This window comes from Lactuca saligna, chromosome 5, assembly GCF_052625555.1.
Source record: "Lactuca saligna cultivar CGN05327 chromosome 5, ASM5262555v1, whole genome shotgun sequence".
Taxonomy (NCBI): Eukaryota; Viridiplantae; Streptophyta; class Magnoliopsida; order Asterales; family Asteraceae; genus Lactuca; species Lactuca saligna.
In genome coordinates this window covers 40,792,653-40,810,078 of record NC_136421.1, presented here as the reverse complement: position 1 = coordinate 40,810,078, position 17,426 = coordinate 40,792,653, and the positions used below count along the sequence as shown (strand labels likewise).

The following is a 17,426-nucleotide window of genomic DNA, read 5'->3' as shown; positions in this document are numbered from 1 at the left end:
TATGCTAGTTGTCTTTGTGATACTTGCATGGAAGATCAGGAGGCGGCTCTTGGCACTTGTCTGTAAGACCCAGGGGGTGGCCCCCGACTTGGCAAGAAAGACCACGTGGTGGCCCGTGGCATAACGGCAAGACTATGTACGACACATAACAACTTATTTGATATATGATTGATATGTATGGCTCACAGTATGTATGACTTGTATGGCCCATTTGATATGTGTGATATGTGGTATTCAGGGAACTCACTAAGCTTCGTGCTTACGGTTTTTCAGTTTTGGTTTCAGGTACTTTTTCTTCAAAAGGAAAGGATTCAGTTTGATCGTAGCGCATCACACTATGATTTCCCGCATTACGAGATCCTTAGGGATTGTACTATGATATTGTTTTACTATGACATGTTATGGCTTTGATTTTTTAACACTTGAGTTTGAGTATGATTTGAATGATACTGATGATGTTTTCAGACTACTGTTTTTATAACTTACCTAATTAAAAATGAATTTTTGGCTCTAAATTTTGGGATGTTACAGTTTCAAATGCATGAGGTTTAAGGAAAAATGATTGTTTTCTATGATATATAGATAGATATAGATATAGATATAGATATAGATGATGGATGATATATATATATATATACACACACACACAAGTAGGTTCATGCGAAAACATCAATATCTTGCGAAAACGCGAAAACAAATTTTATCTTATAAAATCAAACACAAGTACTATACAAATTAAATTTATTAGCAATAAATTAAAGATAATAAGTTTACACCGGATTGTGTTATGATAATATAGATTTAAAGACGGTTTTAACAACTAGTATTCTTTTCACGTCCTTAACCACTGTTAAATTCATGTTTTCATAATAAAAATGTCAAAAATCATGTTTTGCTAATATGAAACAATTTCGCATGTATCATCGATTATCATCATATAGTTCAAAGTTTGGATGAATTATTGTCCAAAATATAAGGTTGAGGTGACACAATCTCATAGTTTTTTCTTGTTTTCGCGTTTTCGCAAATTATTTGCATTTTCGCATAAATGTTCTTTTTAATACACTACAAAATTTGGTTTTGGAATTCGTAAATAATCTCGACCATGCGATATTAGTAATTCATAGCAACCTTTATAGTATACAGGTTTATTATCAGTTTTTTCGGGTCGTAATTAAGTACTCTATAACCATAAAAACGAAAATACCACAATTTCCTTGAAAGCTAGTATGAGAAGATACTTAAACATTAGCTAGGCAAACTGTTTAATCCGTGGGATTTCATAGAAAATGTTGAACTTGTGGGATTTCAAAGAAAATGTGAAAAATGTTGAGTAAATTGATAAATATCATATTTAGTGATTTTGTTTATGATTGTTTCATTAATATTAACTGTTCGAGGAGTAATTTTATTTAAGATTATTAGGAATGCAAATTGTAATAAAATACATTGATAGATTTTCGGATTTTCCTGTTCTAGGAGTACATTGGGCTTCTAGTTGAAATGTTAAATGTTGGGCTTTAATATTTAAGATTTTAAGTATTATGTTGAAAGTTGAAACCATTTGTAGGTCCAAATAAGATGAGCAAATCCTACACAGGTGTTTAATAGATTTTCCTGGCTTAATGTATAGAGTCCCATGTGAGCTCTAAAATTGGCCCAAAATTGCAAAATTCACAAGTAAAGTAAGATGAAATTTCTCATTTTTTTTTTCAAACTTAACAAATTTAACATAATTATTATTCTGGATGTTATTAATTTCAAGATTCTTTCTCTTTATGATTTTACAAATTCAAAATTCTTGATTTTCTATTTCATGTTAACAAGCTTAAAATTGTAGGTTGTTTATTTCTTGATGTTAGTGATTGGAACGTTTTATATCGTTCAAAATTTGTTTATCTTTCGAAAACTTTCCCAATTACGATGATGCATATTCCATAACCATGACCAAATTGAAAGCATCTTATATTTTAAGCGCAAAATACTCGAACCCATCTGAAACCACCTTCAATAATGGCGTTCAAGTCACAAAATTTTGTATTGTTGTTTAAATCTTCAATTATTCCATCAGTGGCACCATGCACTTCTTGATAGAGGCACACATCTAGGGTTTTAGAGGGTTTTAGCTGGCGATTGATAACTTACGACCTACGATTCGACATGGATAACAACAACTTGGAGCAGACATTGCAGGAAGGAAAGCTTTACCGATATGTAAATAATCTAATCGTTGCTCATCTTCGAGACAACAATCTCACCCAGGTATTGCCCTTGTGCGCTCTGTTTTGTTCTTCGTTCAATTAATTTTAGCTTTAATTTCTCGATCCCTCTAATCCCTAGATTTGTAATCATGATAACTTACATCTCGATTATGTGAATCATACTACCAACTCTGTAAGACTGTAACTACAAGTGATATGCATTCGAACTTTTCAACACAAGTTTGATTTACTACAATTTTTGTAGCTGATTCGTTTCAATTGCATTACTTTTACTTCTTTCTAGGCTGCAAGTGCAGTTGCTTCTGCTACAATGACACCACTTAACATTGAAGCTTCTCCCAACAAGCTCCTTGAATTGGTTGCCAAGGTTTTTTTTTTTTTTTTTTTTTTGACTTAATGTAGAAACGATGGCTACTCTTTTACAAATTTACCCTCAAACTTAATGATATGTCTGAAAAGTAAACAGGGTCTTACAGTGGAAAAAGATGAAACACTGAGAGGAGGAGTACCTTCATCTACATTGTTTGATTCAAACACATTAATACCCTCAGCATATGGCTCAATACCACCTTCCCGAGCTGTTTCTGTTGATTTCAGGTACTTCTGAAATTGAATGTTCTCGGGGGTAGTTTGGTAATTTTACATTTATCTTAAGTTCTTAACTATCGCTTAATCAAACAGTGCTGCACATGATACAAAAGGCTCCTCAAAGAGTTTCCCAAAGCACGAAACAAGACATGTTTCAGAACACAAGGTATGCAATATGCTTCCATATGGACCATAGGATTAAAGTTGGGGGTATTTAGGTCATTTTACATTTATTTTGTGGTGTAGAATGTTGCAAGATGTGCAAGATTTAGTCCCGATGGAAGGTTTCTTGCAACGGGAAGTGCAGATACCTCAATTAAGTTATTTGAGGTAATAATCTTGTTATAACTTATAAATCTATAATAGCTCCAAATTTATAAATAAAAACATTATTATGTAACAAATTTGTTGTACAGGTGGCAAAAATCAAACAGATGTTGCTGCCAGAGGGAAGAGATGGTCCTGTAAGACCTGTAGTACGGACATTTTACGACCATCTACAGGTAATTCTTTCTTCATTTAAAAAAAATTGTTATTTTTTATTTATTTATTTATTTATTTTTAAGTTGATAACTTTTTTTGGAAAGGGCAAAAAAAAAGGATTTAGGGAAAAATGGCTTAATGGGTAATGATGTTTGTCTAGATAAAGTGTTGTATACATGAGGTTTTGTTTCTGTTTTAGATTGAATAAACCGTTTGAAGGAGACTAAATGACCATTTTGCCCTTGCATTCCAAAAATAAATTTCGTAACAACCATAAAAGCCTAAAATGCCTAAATTACCCTTCCACTACCAGAGATGCTCTTTATTTTGTTGAATTCCCATTTTTAACCCCTTCAGAATGCTTGACTAAACTTAGCATTTCATCATTTTATTGATTTAGGCATTTAGCCACTGAACTATTATTATAAGAAAAAATAAAAAGATTTTTTTTTAATTTTTTTATATTTATGCAGCCAATAAACGATGTAGATTTCCATCCTCACAATACTATTTTGATATCCGGGGCCAAAGATCACACAATAAAGTATGATCCTAAATCCATAACTGTTTAATCTTTTAATAAATAGCATCTCAAAGCCTATAAATTATCAATTAAATATAATATTCACCACAATTCAGGTTTTTTGACTTTTCCAAGACAGTTGCAAAAAGAGCATTCAGAGTTATCCAGGTTTATTTCTTATCTTATCACAATTCACAATTCATAATTCATCACAAACACATCATTTAAATATTTTTTATATTTCTCATTATTAAATTTTTTTCAGGACACTCACAATGTTCGATCTGTATCTTTTCATCCTTCTGGAGATTTTCTTCTTGCAGGGACAGATCATCATGTCCCACATTTATATGACATCAATACTTTCCAGTGTTATCTCTCAGCAAATGTACAAGAAATCGGTTCCACAAGTGCAATAAATCAGGTACAATTCTACAAATACTCTTTATAACCAATAAACACATTTTTTTTTTAATAAAAAATCGGTGTTTTTTTGTAGGTGAGATATTCATGTACAGGTGGCATGTATGTAACAGCTTCAAAAGATGGTGGAATTAGAATATGGGATGGGGTGAATAGTAATGTTGTTAGGTCTATACTTAGTGCACATGGGTCAGCTGAGGCCACTAGTGTAAATTTCACAAAAGATCAAAGGTAAAAATATTTTTATTTTTATCATTTTATGTGAAAAACAACACATCATATTTGTTTTTTTTTTTTTTTTTTTATTTAGATATGTTCTTTCATGTGGAAAGGATTCATCTGTGAAGCTTTGGGAAGTAGGAACAGGGAGATTGGTGAAGCATTATCTCGGAGCTACACATACACAGTTGCGATGCCAGGTAAGCCGTTACGAAATGCTGACGTGTCGGATAAGTTTTTGACCTGGTTGCTGACGTGGACTTGTTGTGTATATTCTGCAGGCTATTTTTAATGATACTGAAGAATTTGTGTTGTGCGTTGATGAACCTAGCAACGAGGTTGTTATTATTATTTTTTTTTTTGGTTTGATTTGAATTGAATATATTTATGATAACTGATGTTATGTTTTTTGATATACAGATAGTTATATGGGATGCTGTTAGTGCAGAAAAAGTGGCGAGATGGCCTTCGAACCATGTGGGTGCACCAAGGTGGCTCGAACACTCACCCGCTGAGTCAGCGTTTGTGTCATGTGGTATTGACCGGTCAATAAGATTTTGGAAGGAAACTCCTTAGTGGTTTGGTTGGTTAGTTTCACATGAAATGTGGGTCAAGCTTTGACCATTTTTTGTCTTTATAGTTGATATAAAAAATGAATATTTGATACATGAAATTTTAAAACGAAAAAAGATTGGTGTAAATTAATGAAGTTAATCTTGGACATTTAGATTGGTTTGACTCTTTTGAGTGTTTGGCAATGCCTCCGTTCTTGACATGGTTTAAGATCTCCATCTGGAAAAGGTCTACAAATGTCGATTATTAGTTCAAATATTCACGCCTTGTATTTCCCTTGAACTTCGTATCTTGTGATATATCATAGCAATGTTGATGCCAAAGTCGTCAAATACGGGATCATATGTATGATTGTTTTAAGCTTTGTAAGATTAGGAATTGAGATCTTAAGATCCAACCAAAAATGACATAATTGTTGGTTTAAAAATTAAATAGTAAACTCATGCTTCAGGAATATGTAAAAATGAAAACATAGTTATAAATAGATGCGGACCACATAGATGATTTGGTAGGAACGCAAAGACAAACGGGCTGAAAGAAGCCCAACTTGAAATGAATATAACTTTTGATCGATAAAACGGTCAGCCCTTAAGTCCCACTGTTTAGGCCCCCAAATATTAGTTTTCTCTAATTTTCACGTATTTTTTGTTTTTGTTTTATTCTATTTTTTATGACAAAATATTTGTTTTCCTTATTTTCTGAATTTCCCTTTTCTTATTTAGGAGGTTAATTAATAGAATTTATTGTTGATATGAGTTTTCCAAATTTGGTTGTACCTATCAAATTTAGCATTGTCCATTGTATGTCATGAAAAACATCTTCAATTTCAGTAATAAACAAGTATTGAGTTTCTCTTTATTTTTTTGTTTTCAGTCATAAATTCATTTAAAGGCAGGACTATATGATCTCGTATGCGATCTTTATAAAGGGTCCATTGTAAGCCTTGAAAGACATTTTGAATTTTAGTAATAAACAAGTATTGAGTTTCTCTCTATTTGTTGCTTTTGTTATGTGTCATAAATTCATTTAAATATAGAACCAAATCCCAATCTCAATCATGATCCTACGATCTCGTATGCGATCTTATATCAATACGATCTTTTAAGTTTTTCAAGTGTAGGATTGTAAGACCCTTCAATCAAGATTGAAATCTTGACAACCTTGATAGATGCCATAACATAGTTAAGTCTCCATGTCTTGCCTTGTCTTAGTTGAATTCTCATTAACATCAAGCAATAATCTAAATAGGTTTCCCTCAAAACAACCAAAATCAATGATTTCCGAATTTAATTAAATAGTAATTTTACAAAGACCGGAAGTAAATGAATAATTGTAATCATTTAACTTATGTACACATACAGAGTTTCGAGCTATGCTCGATACATAAAAATTCAAAGTGAATCCACCTTCTAACATTAAAGATACGGTTCCTTAGCTTCCATGTTCAAATCATTTCCATTCGTTTAGTTTACTTCTTATCTAGAGATTGTATATGAAATCCTTGTAGAAAACTTGAAATGCATACCATGGAACCATAATCAATTCACCACGTATTTAAAGGGGAATGTTGACATCAAGTGATTCGTAAATTATATGAGTATCAAGATAACATTTATTTGTTGACCATTCTTTCAACTTAGGGCAATCCAATTGGAAGTGCCATTTTTAGCGGAAAAATTACAACGGGGAGGACCCTTGAAATTGCTAGGAATCAAACTCGTACTTTTACTTGTTTTCTAATCCTTAGACTCTCCATCCTTAACATTTACCCTTCCTCTTGTTAGAGTAGTAGAGGTAGCATGGGCAACCTCAAACTTTTTAACTTTAAGTCACTATTGTTATGCACACATGAAGATTAATCTGTTCATCTTACACTTCTCTTTTTGCATGTTACAATCAGTTGATTTTAAAAGGACCAAAATATGCCCAAAGAAAAATTATTATGAAGTGAACCATAAAACCTTAATTAATATCCATGTCCATGCCTTGAGTATGTTGTCCATATCGCTCGTCATCATGATGCACTCGCAAACATCAACACTATCACATTTGGTAGTTAACATCTTGAGAATTAGAGTACATGAGCCTTAAAAGTACCCTTAAATTATTCCTTTACATATTCTAAGTTTTTTGTATTTCGTATCACACCTTCAAAATCCCTCAATAAGCTCGTAAATTATTACTAACACCAATAGGTAGACCTAGCAATGGATCAGGTTTTGAGCCTGATCCGATCCAAACCCGTAAGAATTATATAGATTTGAAGCATAATTTTTGATTCATTTACCCATTAATGACCAATACCTGGTAATCTTTTTATTAAAAATGTCAAGTATGGAGTATCATCGATTCACTCCGTTTATAGCCTGCCCTTTGTAAATTTTAGAATTATACATTTATAATTTATACTACTTAACGTGTAATTTTAATTCCAATTGAATGCCTACCAAAAATCATGATGTCATTTAATTTATATTCATTAAGAAATCATGGATTCCATTTATAAATCAATAAAATCATTTATTAATAGGAGGCAAGTTTGCAATTGCTATTCGATATCAATACAAATAAATCAATGGGAAGTTGTTGCAATAGCAATTTTTAATTCCAATTGAAATTCCTCAAGTACATAATGTTCTTTTCTAAACCAACTTTTGTTTTATTGAAAAAATGTTATTCTAAGTATTAAGCTATGGTACATATTTTTTTATTTAAGAAATGTTATTTAAGAATCAAGTAAAAGGTGTTTAATTATTCAAAAAACCTATGGGTTATGAAACCAGTTTGGATATCCGTTGATTCGGTGGATATATGTATGAGTTTGATTATTCAAAACCATGCGGATTACAGAAGAGGTTTGGATAGGATTTTGAAATTTGTTAAAAGTGTTTGGATCAAGGTTTGATTCGCTCCAAACCTGCTCGTGTAGACTATGACTAATAATAAAAAATAATGACACATTTAATCATTAAACTGCATATCATATAATTGAACATTCCCTTTCGGCATAAATGAAATATCTATGTATATAATATAGCGCTTGTAATTCATTGTCAAACAACTAGCATACAAATCATTACCAGATATAACATAAAATCTAAACTTTCGCATTTGGACATGATGATTTAAACCACTCTGCACCACATGTTAATCATTCAAGCCACATAAATCAACTTAATCCAACAGATCTGAATAATAACACTTACTTGGAGATCCGATCTTCATAGGCATGTTAAAAGACAATGATACTACAGAATAGTTTGACCAAAGAATTGATTTATTCTCGTTATGATGCTTAATCTTCATGGAAAGATTATGAGGCAGAATATTTGTGTTATAAGGATAGGTCTCTCATCTTGTATCTATGTATCTATGATCTTCTATTCGAATCTTGGACTGTGTTAATTTGGTCAAAGACTAAGGCTTTTGCATTCTGTCCCCTCATGAATCCATGAAATGAAAACAACTAACCTCCTTCCATTGTTGCAATGTTTGCCAATGGATAAAAATAATGTCTAGAGCAACTTAAAAACACTATTATTCTGGGTTTATTTTTGATAAAAAAAAAAAACTAGGTGTTCATTGTTCTAATGTTTGCCAAATAACAAAATGAAAAACAACAAGGGAAACATAATAAAATTCAATGATAAGATCATTGTAACGATTTATATTTCATATCACACCTTCAAAATCCATCAATAAGCTCGCCTTTGAGCTTTCTTTGGCTTCTTCACAAAACTCAACCTGATCTGCTTAAGCCTTCTCCTCTTCCTCGCCATCTTTTCTGGTAATGTCTCCCGCTTCTTCTCCTTCACCATTTTTGGTTTCTTCATAAACCTCGGATCCAACTTATAAGCTTTCACTACAACTCCTACACCTTTACTTTCAGCTTCTTTAAAAAGAACATTCGCCTTTTCAACACGCCCATGAGCACAAAGCTTCCCCATCAAAAGATCATAAGTCTTGATCCCAGGTTCACAGCCATCTTTCTTCATCTTTGCAAAAACAGTCAACGCATGGTCAATCCTCTCAATTCCACACAGAATCTTGAGAAACTCATAGTAAGCTTTCTTATCGAGTGCTTCACCAAATCCAGCAGATTTCATCTTATCGATCATCTCATCACCCTCCCCTGTTCTTGCAGCTTGATACAAACTCTTGATTAGAACAAGAAATGTTTTCTCATTTGGATGACACCCCCATTCACCCATTCGATCAAACAAATTCATTGCTTCTTCAGTCTTACGAATTTTACAAAGATTATTCATCAAGACGTTGAAAGTTTCCACGTTTCTTGGAACACCAGCTACATCCATATCGATCAATACTTTTTCTGCTTCGAATTGTAACCGAAAGGGATCTTTCTTCCTACAAAGCTTACACACACAATCAAGAATGGCGTTATATGCCACTGGACCGATTTCAAACCCTCCTCTATACATCTCTTGTGATAACCTCCGAGCTTCATCAAGCTTCCCATCAACACACCAACCTTTAATCAATGTATCGCAGATGAATTCATCTGGGAAAAACTCATTCGCGACATTTGTAACCATTTTCTCAGCGTAACTAGCAAACCCATGTTCACATAACTTAGACACGATGAATTTCAGCGAATCCATATTCCTCACGAAGGCGTAATCACTCTCCATTTTATCAAAAAATGCAACCGCCTGCGTCGGTCGACCAGCTCTAACCAAACGATCGATGGATGATTCAAATGTCTTAACGCCCGAAATACCTTTGCTGGCTACAAGAAGTTCGTGGGTTGCCTTGAAATCCTTACGCCGACCAAAGTAATCGATGAAATAAGCCAAAGTTTCGTCAGTTAGCTTAAAGTCAGTTCTTGTGGATACCCATTTATGGAAATCGAGTGCTGTGCGTCCCGATTCCGGGGAGAGATTGAGCGCAGTGAGAATAATATTAGAGGTGAGAGTGATATGAGAGAAGCTTAGGTCAAGGCGATGAGGGAGAGGGAGAGATTGCTCATTTGGGTCTTTGAGGAGCTCATACGAGAGAGATTGTGCAATGTCTTGTGAATCTTCAGGTGGGGTTTCAATTTGGGTTTGGGAAGAGAAGAATTTAGAGAACGGGGGAAAAGGTGTAAAAAGAGAGTAGGGTTCAGAGAGTGAGGGTTTATGGGGGTGGAGAAAATGGTGGATTGATCGCAGTGGTGGCGGCGGCGGCGGACGTGGCAGTGATGAAGAGAAGTACCGACGGCGGAGTAGGATCCGAAGATGAGCCGCCATTAACGGCGGAGACGGTCTAGGCATCGCTGTTTCAGAGCAGGAGAAAGGAAAAAAGCGGAGAGCTTTGTGTAATTCAAGATTTTAAGATCGTTCTTCGAAACCTAAAACCACTTGACCCGGATTATTTCATCCGACCCGAAAGTTAAATCCGGGTTGTGTATGCTGTTATGTACAAAGACGACACTACCCAAGTACCCGACTTTTGGACTTGTTATTTTTCCATAATTTTAGAGGGTATAAGAGTCTTTTCGCGTCTAAATAATATGAGAGGCATATAAGGAAGTGGATAGAATGAGAGATATACGATATATGTAGGATGATGTGGTTGCCATAAAATCAAGAGACTTCATCTTTTGTCCATAGTTCTTGGGTTTTTAGGCCAAAAAATCAAAAAAAGGTACAAATTACGAATTTTTTCTTTGTAATTCTTCTTTACTCATTTCATGTATGAATGTGTTCTTATGTTTTAACTTTTATCCATCCAATAGGTTGTTCCAAACTAGTTAATTTCACTCCCAATTTGTTAAGTAGAATAGTGGATTATCTGATTTTGGGGAAATGCATTAGCGAACAAAATCGCATATTTGTTGTGGTTGAGTGAGTGATATTAGATCATCTCCTCATTATGTTTAAAATTGAAGAATTATGTAAATTTATTATTCGAGAACAGAGAGAGCAATACATTGCAAAAGAAACTCCAATTTATGTATCTGTATATGTATCAATGAGAACTAACACTACGCTACCTTCGTTATAGCGTCATGAGTCTGTCAATTACCCTGTATCTTTTCCGTTTTGTATGAGGAAGTTCCCAATGCCCACCTGGTGTTCGATGAAAGTCCTGAATGAAAGTACCTTGATAATGCACATGTTATCACATTTATTTTACATTTGAAAAACCCAAATCTTGGATATTGGTTTGTTGTGCAATGTGCAGAGAAAACCAAAGACAATGTTGTCTTTGCAACAGTTACCATGTATTCATCTGAATACAAACAGTCGCTTCCAAAGAGGCGTGCCTTTTGTTGTTAGAGCAGAGCAAATATCGTCCCCTTCAACCACTCTCCAAGGTACACATCTGTAATGAAAACTTAGGGGTTGTTGAAGGAATAACAGAGATATATTTTAACCGGGTTATTTTTATTATTTATTACTATTTTTTTACAGATAAAACAGGGAGACGCCAACTACTTGCCACTGGGTTAACAATAGCTCCTTGGTTTCTTTTGTCATACCAGAAATCAACAGCATGTAAGTATTCTTCCCTGCTGATTAATGATTATGACTTATTTCACCTAAAGCTGATAGATATTTATTTGTCTGAATGATTAATCAATTCATGGGTTTCTAAGAGTAAACTTTTGATATGGCTCTCAGTTGCTGCAGAAAATGCAAAGGGATTTTTACCTGTAACTGATAAGACTGATGGATACTCATTTATCTATCCCTTTGGATGGCAGGCTTGATTCTTTTTCTTTTTCTTTTTCTTTTACTTTCTTATTTCTATTAATCTGTTTTGATGAAAAACATTATAATCAAATGTATTAAATGCTCTTCAATCTCCTTTTTTCATTGAAGCAGGAGGTTGTTATTGAAGGACAAGACAAGGTTTTTAAAGATGTTATTGAACCTCTAGAAAATGTAAGTGTTACTGTGTTCCCTACAAACAAAGAGGACATAAGAGACCTTGGTTCTCCACAAGAGGTTGCTGCAGCTTTAATTAAGAAGGTTCTTGCTCCCCCTTCACAGAAGACCAAGCTACTTACTGCAGCCGAGGTTATATCCGTAATTTTATCTCACATTTCTCCATTATTAATTTCAATGGTTTCTTAAATTTATCACCAAATTCGTTTTCATTTCGCAGCATGACGTGGATGGGAAAGCTTATTACACCTTTGAATTTGTGGCTCAAGCCCCAAACTTCACTCGCCATGCTCTCAGTACTATCGTCATTGCCAACGGTATATATACATATTTACACATTTTCTCCCTTCAGTCACAGTTACAGTTACAGTCACAGTCACAGTCTGTCTGTTTTTTTGGCAGGGAAGTTTTACACTTTGACAACGGGGGCAAATGAGAGAAGATGGGGAAAGATGAAAGACAAATTAAACACGGTTGTTGATTCCTTCAAAATCTTTAATGTCTAAAAGATTCACTCATTGTTTTCAACTTCCTAGCTAACACTACAGGCTAGCCCAATTCCATATATATAGTTGAGCATTTTGTGTCTTGATTCTTGAGTGATTGCATTTTCGTTAAATTTCAAAGATGTGATGTTTATATTTATAGTCCGTTGATATGAAGGAAAAGTTATTATTTACGAATTTTTGTTGCTTTTGTTATTAGTTAAACCAACTTTTATATGAAAAAGAGTTGTGTTTGGTAAAACAGTCAACTGTTACCCATTGTATTTATCGTCTTACAATAAAAGGGCTTTTGGATTTGGTTCCCCTATGTGCCGCCAACTAGGGTGTAATCGAGTTGAGTTGAGTCGGTTACTGCGAAGCTCGAAACTCGAATCAAGCCTTAATTTTCAAGCTTGAACTTGATAAAGGAATCGACACTTTCGAGCATTTTTCGACTCGACTAGATTAATTATTAAATAAATAAAATAACATTAAATTGCAATAGAAATATGAATAAGCTTGCAAGCTCGATTCAACTCTATTATATGATATATGAATAAAATAAGAGGCAAAAGTGTAAACGTAGCTTAGCTCGATTAAGCTTGTGAGCTTCACGAGCCGATTATTCCAATACCCGAACTTGATTCGATAGTATACTTGAGTAGTTTGAGCTTGAACTTGACTTGAACTGAATCGATTTCAAGTATTTTTCGAATCGGTCTTGTGTAACTCAGGAGTTGACTCGACTCGATCACAAACATACTACCAACTTTTATTATAACAAATGAACCTAATCGAGGAGATGTTAGATGTTAAAATTATAAAAAGAAATATCTAACGTTTAGTTATCTTTTTTGGAACGATATAATTTTATTAGCAAGAAGTTAGAAAAGACTAGTTACAAAGAAGTAGAAACTAAGGTTGGGTTTTCCAACCAAGAAATCCACAACAATTTAGCTTTTTTGCACCTATTAGAAATCCAAAATAATATTATCAGCCTACAACATCATAAAAAATAAAAGATTTCCTTGGTGTGCTCGTCCCAAAAATTATTAAATTCCTAAAATTCAAAATACAATAGAAACTAGTCAATACCACTACATTAAACGTCTTCCACTGGCCTTCGACCAATTGAACTGAGCCAGACTAGGAGTCTAAAGAATAAAGAGAAATTGGATCAAGGAGTTGAATCCCCACCAGATCACAATAGGAGCCCACAACTCCACCAACTCTCAACAATCGGCAACCAAATGATGGATCATCTCCAATGAAAATGAGCAAACTGGATACATAATTGACTCCACCAATTTGCCATTTGATGATTGGACTCAAATATTATTATACCAATTGCATACCTTATAAGCAATCATGATATATGATGGGGGAAATGACATCGTAGCCCTACAATGTTTCCAAAATTTGTCTAATCAGTCCTTAAACTTATTTTATGGCTTTATAGGGGGATAAAGTGACTCGTGTCGGGTTGAAATAGTCCTTTTTGGAATTCCGAAGTGAAACATCCCAAAAATACGGTCCAAATTTTTTTGTTTTTAATTCATTATTTAAATCATAAATATCATCATCAAGTAAACATCATAAACCATGTATCTCAAGAACATCATATCAACTATCAAAGTATCAAAATATCATATCAAATATCAGAGTGAAATATCCCAGGCTAGAAAACTGTGGTGTGTGCCATGCGATCATCCCGAACCATTCCCTTTGCTAGCAGAAGTACCTGAAACCAAAACTAAAAACTGTAAGCACGAAGCTTGTGTGAGCTCCCCCAAACTACCACATACCATACAATAAACACATAATAGCATATATTGGGCCATGCTGTGACATCCCCAAAATCTTGGCCAGAAAAAAACGATTTCATTTATGTTTTTTTAAAATAATTTCAGAGTAAATCCTTTTGATTTAAAAGACTTGCGGAATTTGTTCCCAAAAACAAAATATGATAAAATAATATTTATCAAAGCATTTCATCAAGAGATGCATTTTCATTATATAATCAAAACTCGGGATGTCATGTTCCGATACAGACCATAAAATATAAACGATAACATTACAAGTCAATTAACAAATATATACATATACAGACTTGTAAACAAAACAACTTGATGATTCATCCATCTTATGCCCTTGCACCACTTTCTGTAATACAAATAAACTGAGTGGGTTAGGCTTGGGAGCCTGGTGAGCATATAGGGTTTTCAACCCACAATAAATAATTATATTTAATTTCACCAACCAACAATAACCCGATTACCCATTCCCGTTATCCTCACTTTATGTCCCTAAAACTACATTTATCTAAAGGGACCAAATCTAGGATTTTCATCAGGACGGACATTACTGCTAAGGGGTTTCCTCAACAATAGATATCCTAAAGGCAACCATGAGGGGAATAGAGTACACCAATGAACACATCGTTCACAACACCTACAGGTTATGAACCTGCTAGCGTTCCACTGGACTGTCTAGAAAGAGTTTGTGGTCGTCATCCATACTCTGCTAGATGAATAGGTCAACATCAACAACATCGAGGCCTCTCATCTATTTATCACACATCAACTATCTACCCATGTTCTACCCAACATATTAGTAGATAAAAATATATATTTTTATACATAGTTTAAAACCAGTATAACATGTTCAAGCAATACATATTCCACATAACAGATTGAGTTTTCTGGAACACGATGGATAAGGAAGGAAATGTGATTCGCAACAAGGCAATATTGGTTATGAAAGGTTACTATCAAGAAGAAGGCATAGATTACGAAGAGACCTTCGCTCCAGTAGCAAGGCTAGAATCGGTTCGTATTTTTCTCGCCTATGCTGCACACAAGAACTTTGAATTATACCAAATGGATGTGAAGCGCGCCTTCTTAAATGGAGAAGTGGAAGAGATGGTGTATGTAGAGCAACCACCTGGTTTCGTGAACCAGAAGTATCCATATCACTGCAACATTCTGGACAAGGCTGTCTATGGTCTCAAGCAAGCACCAAGGGTATGGTATGAAACTCTAACTAGATTTATCAAAATGTCAAAATTATACAAGGTTCGGTTGACCCAACCTTCTGTCGTAAGAAAGAGGGTGACCATCATATGATCGTTCAAATTTACGTTGATAATATCATCTTCGATTCCACAAATCCTGACTTAACAACCGAGTTTAGGAAGTTGATGGAAAGTAAATTTGAAATGAGCTCAATGGGTCCTATTAACTTTTCCCTTGGCTTGAATGTTAGACAGGGACCCGAAGGCATTTTCATTAATCAAGAGGCCTACATAAAAACCTTGTTTTCCAAGTTTGGAATGATGGGAGATTCAAAAGTAAAGGTTCCTATGGCGTTTGGCACAAAGTTGGCACCTTCTTTGGACAAACTGGCTACTGACATGACCATTTATCGTCAGATGATAGGGTCCCTAATGTATCTAACAGCAAGTCGACCAGACACAATGTTTTATGTTTGATATTGTGCTAGGTTTCAAGCTAATCCATGCGAGCCTCACCTACTGGCTGTGAAAAATATCTTTCGATACTTGAAGTGAACCTCCTCTCTTGGTTTACGGTACTCAGTTAAGTCAGGGTTCTTTGTCCAAGCTTTCTCAGATGCTGTTCTCGGAGGATGTGGACTAGACCGAAAAAGTACCACTGGAGGATGCCAATTTCTGGATGGTAAACTGGTTAGCTGGCAGTCAAAGAAACAAACTTTTGTTTGTCTCTCCACCGTTGAAGCAGAATATATCGTCGCAACATCGTGCACATCTCAGGTCATTTGGATACAATGTCAACTTCGAGACTATGGCCTAAATATGAAGAAAATCCCACTATATTGTCACTCAGAAAGTGCAACTAGTATATGTCATAACCCTGTGCAACACTCAAAGACCAAACACATAGCACTAAGGTATCACTTTATCAAGGATCATGTGGAAGATGGCAATGTAGAAATTCATTTCGTAAGGACAAGGTCTTGCCTGAAGCAAGTTTTAATAAAATCCTACAAGGCTTAGGAATGATGGAAGCTGAATCTGTACCGAAATCACTTTCGCCTCAATAAAAATTGGAAACGAAATGAACCGAACGCTCAGTCCATTTCGGGTTCGGTCTTCACGGGCTCAATTCGCCTCTTTTATACAAGTGATGGTTTCGGTTGTGTAATATGTACACTCTCCTTTCTCGTAATTTATTCCTTTTATTCTCATAAAATCCAAAAATATTTTTATTTCTGTTTTTATTTCTTTTTAGAAAATTCAAATCATAAAATCCAAAAATATTTTTATTTCTGTTTTTATTTCTTTTCAGAAAATTCAAATCATAAAATCCAAAAATATTTTTATTTCTGTTTTTATTTCTTTTCAGAAAATTCTAAATTCAAAATATTTTCTTTAATTTTACTTCAATTTACTTCAGTCTTCATCTAATTCGTGTATAAGGGTGGTTCTCAATGATGGAATTGGGGGGCAGGTATAATTCTTTATATTTGTATTAGCTAAGTGTCGCTAGAAGCATTCTGTTGTATGTTGACCCAAGCCTCCAACGATTTTGAGTGAAGCCTTAATGACTTGATAAATACCAATCATGTCTTCCCAATTAGGTTGTCAAATTCACTCTAATAATGAGCTACCTTACTCTTCTCCAAATTGAGTTAAGAGTTTTTCTACTTGGTCCAATGTTATAGCAGGGGTACATTCGCACTTTAACAACCTTATTCTTCTCCATCATGTTTCATCTCACGATAGTAACCCTTGAGACTCTCAGCTATTACCATTGAGGTTTATGGTTACACAATTTATGTGTTCATGATCTTAGATACTGATGATATATGGTCCTTTAGCATGGCCTAGACTGATCTATTGCGCCAGCCTGTCTTGGCGCGCTTCTGTTAGCCCCGCCTGACGTTCCCTTGCCAGCCTTCTTGGGAACTCCCTTGCCATCCTTGTTGGGGACTCTCCTACCGGCCCAGTATAACGCTTCCTTTCCTAGCGTCCCTTGCC

General features: G+C 34.6%; 3 protein-coding genes across 3 annotated transcripts; 2 read left to right on the top strand and 1 right to left on the bottom strand.

The window, feature by feature from the left end:
- Window positions 1-1,853: 1,853 nt before the first annotated feature.
- Window positions 1,854-5,198, top strand: LOC145044913 (Transducin/WD40 repeat-like superfamily protein). Its single transcript, XM_078993269.1, has 13 exons — window positions 1,854-2,262; window positions 2,506-2,589; window positions 2,689-2,819; window positions 2,904-2,976; window positions 3,057-3,140; window positions 3,227-3,313; window positions 3,767-3,837; window positions 3,933-3,984; window positions 4,082-4,240; window positions 4,316-4,470; window positions 4,550-4,658; window positions 4,740-4,796; window positions 4,879-5,198. The coding sequence occupies exons 1-13, from the start codon at window positions 2,161-2,163 to the stop codon at window positions 5,032-5,034; spliced, it is 1,320 nt and encodes a 439-aa protein (XP_078849395.1). The 5' UTR covers window positions 1,854-2,160; the 3' UTR covers window positions 5,035-5,198.
- Window positions 5,199-8,556: 3,358 nt separating this feature from the next.
- On the bottom strand, window positions 8,557-10,356 carry PNM1 (Pentatricopeptide repeat (PPR) superfamily protein). Its single transcript, XM_078956888.1, has one exon. The coding sequence runs from the start codon at window positions 10,302-10,304 to the stop codon at window positions 8,727-8,729; it is 1,578 nt and encodes a 525-aa protein (XP_078813014.1). The 5' UTR covers window positions 10,305-10,356; the 3' UTR covers window positions 8,557-8,726.
- Window positions 10,357-10,547: 191 nt separating this feature from the next.
- PPL1 (PsbP-like protein 1) lies at window positions 10,548-12,603 on the top strand. The gene is made up of 7 exons (XM_078957913.1): window positions 10,548-10,677; window positions 11,218-11,350; window positions 11,448-11,531; window positions 11,658-11,740; window positions 11,862-12,056; window positions 12,145-12,241; window positions 12,327-12,603. Exons 2-7 carry the CDS (start codon window positions 11,233-11,235, stop codon window positions 12,428-12,430), a joined length of 681 nt encoding a protein of 226 aa, XP_078814039.1. The 5' UTR covers window positions 10,548-10,677; window positions 11,218-11,232; the 3' UTR covers window positions 12,431-12,603.
- Window positions 12,604-17,426: the final 4,823 nt, after the last annotated feature.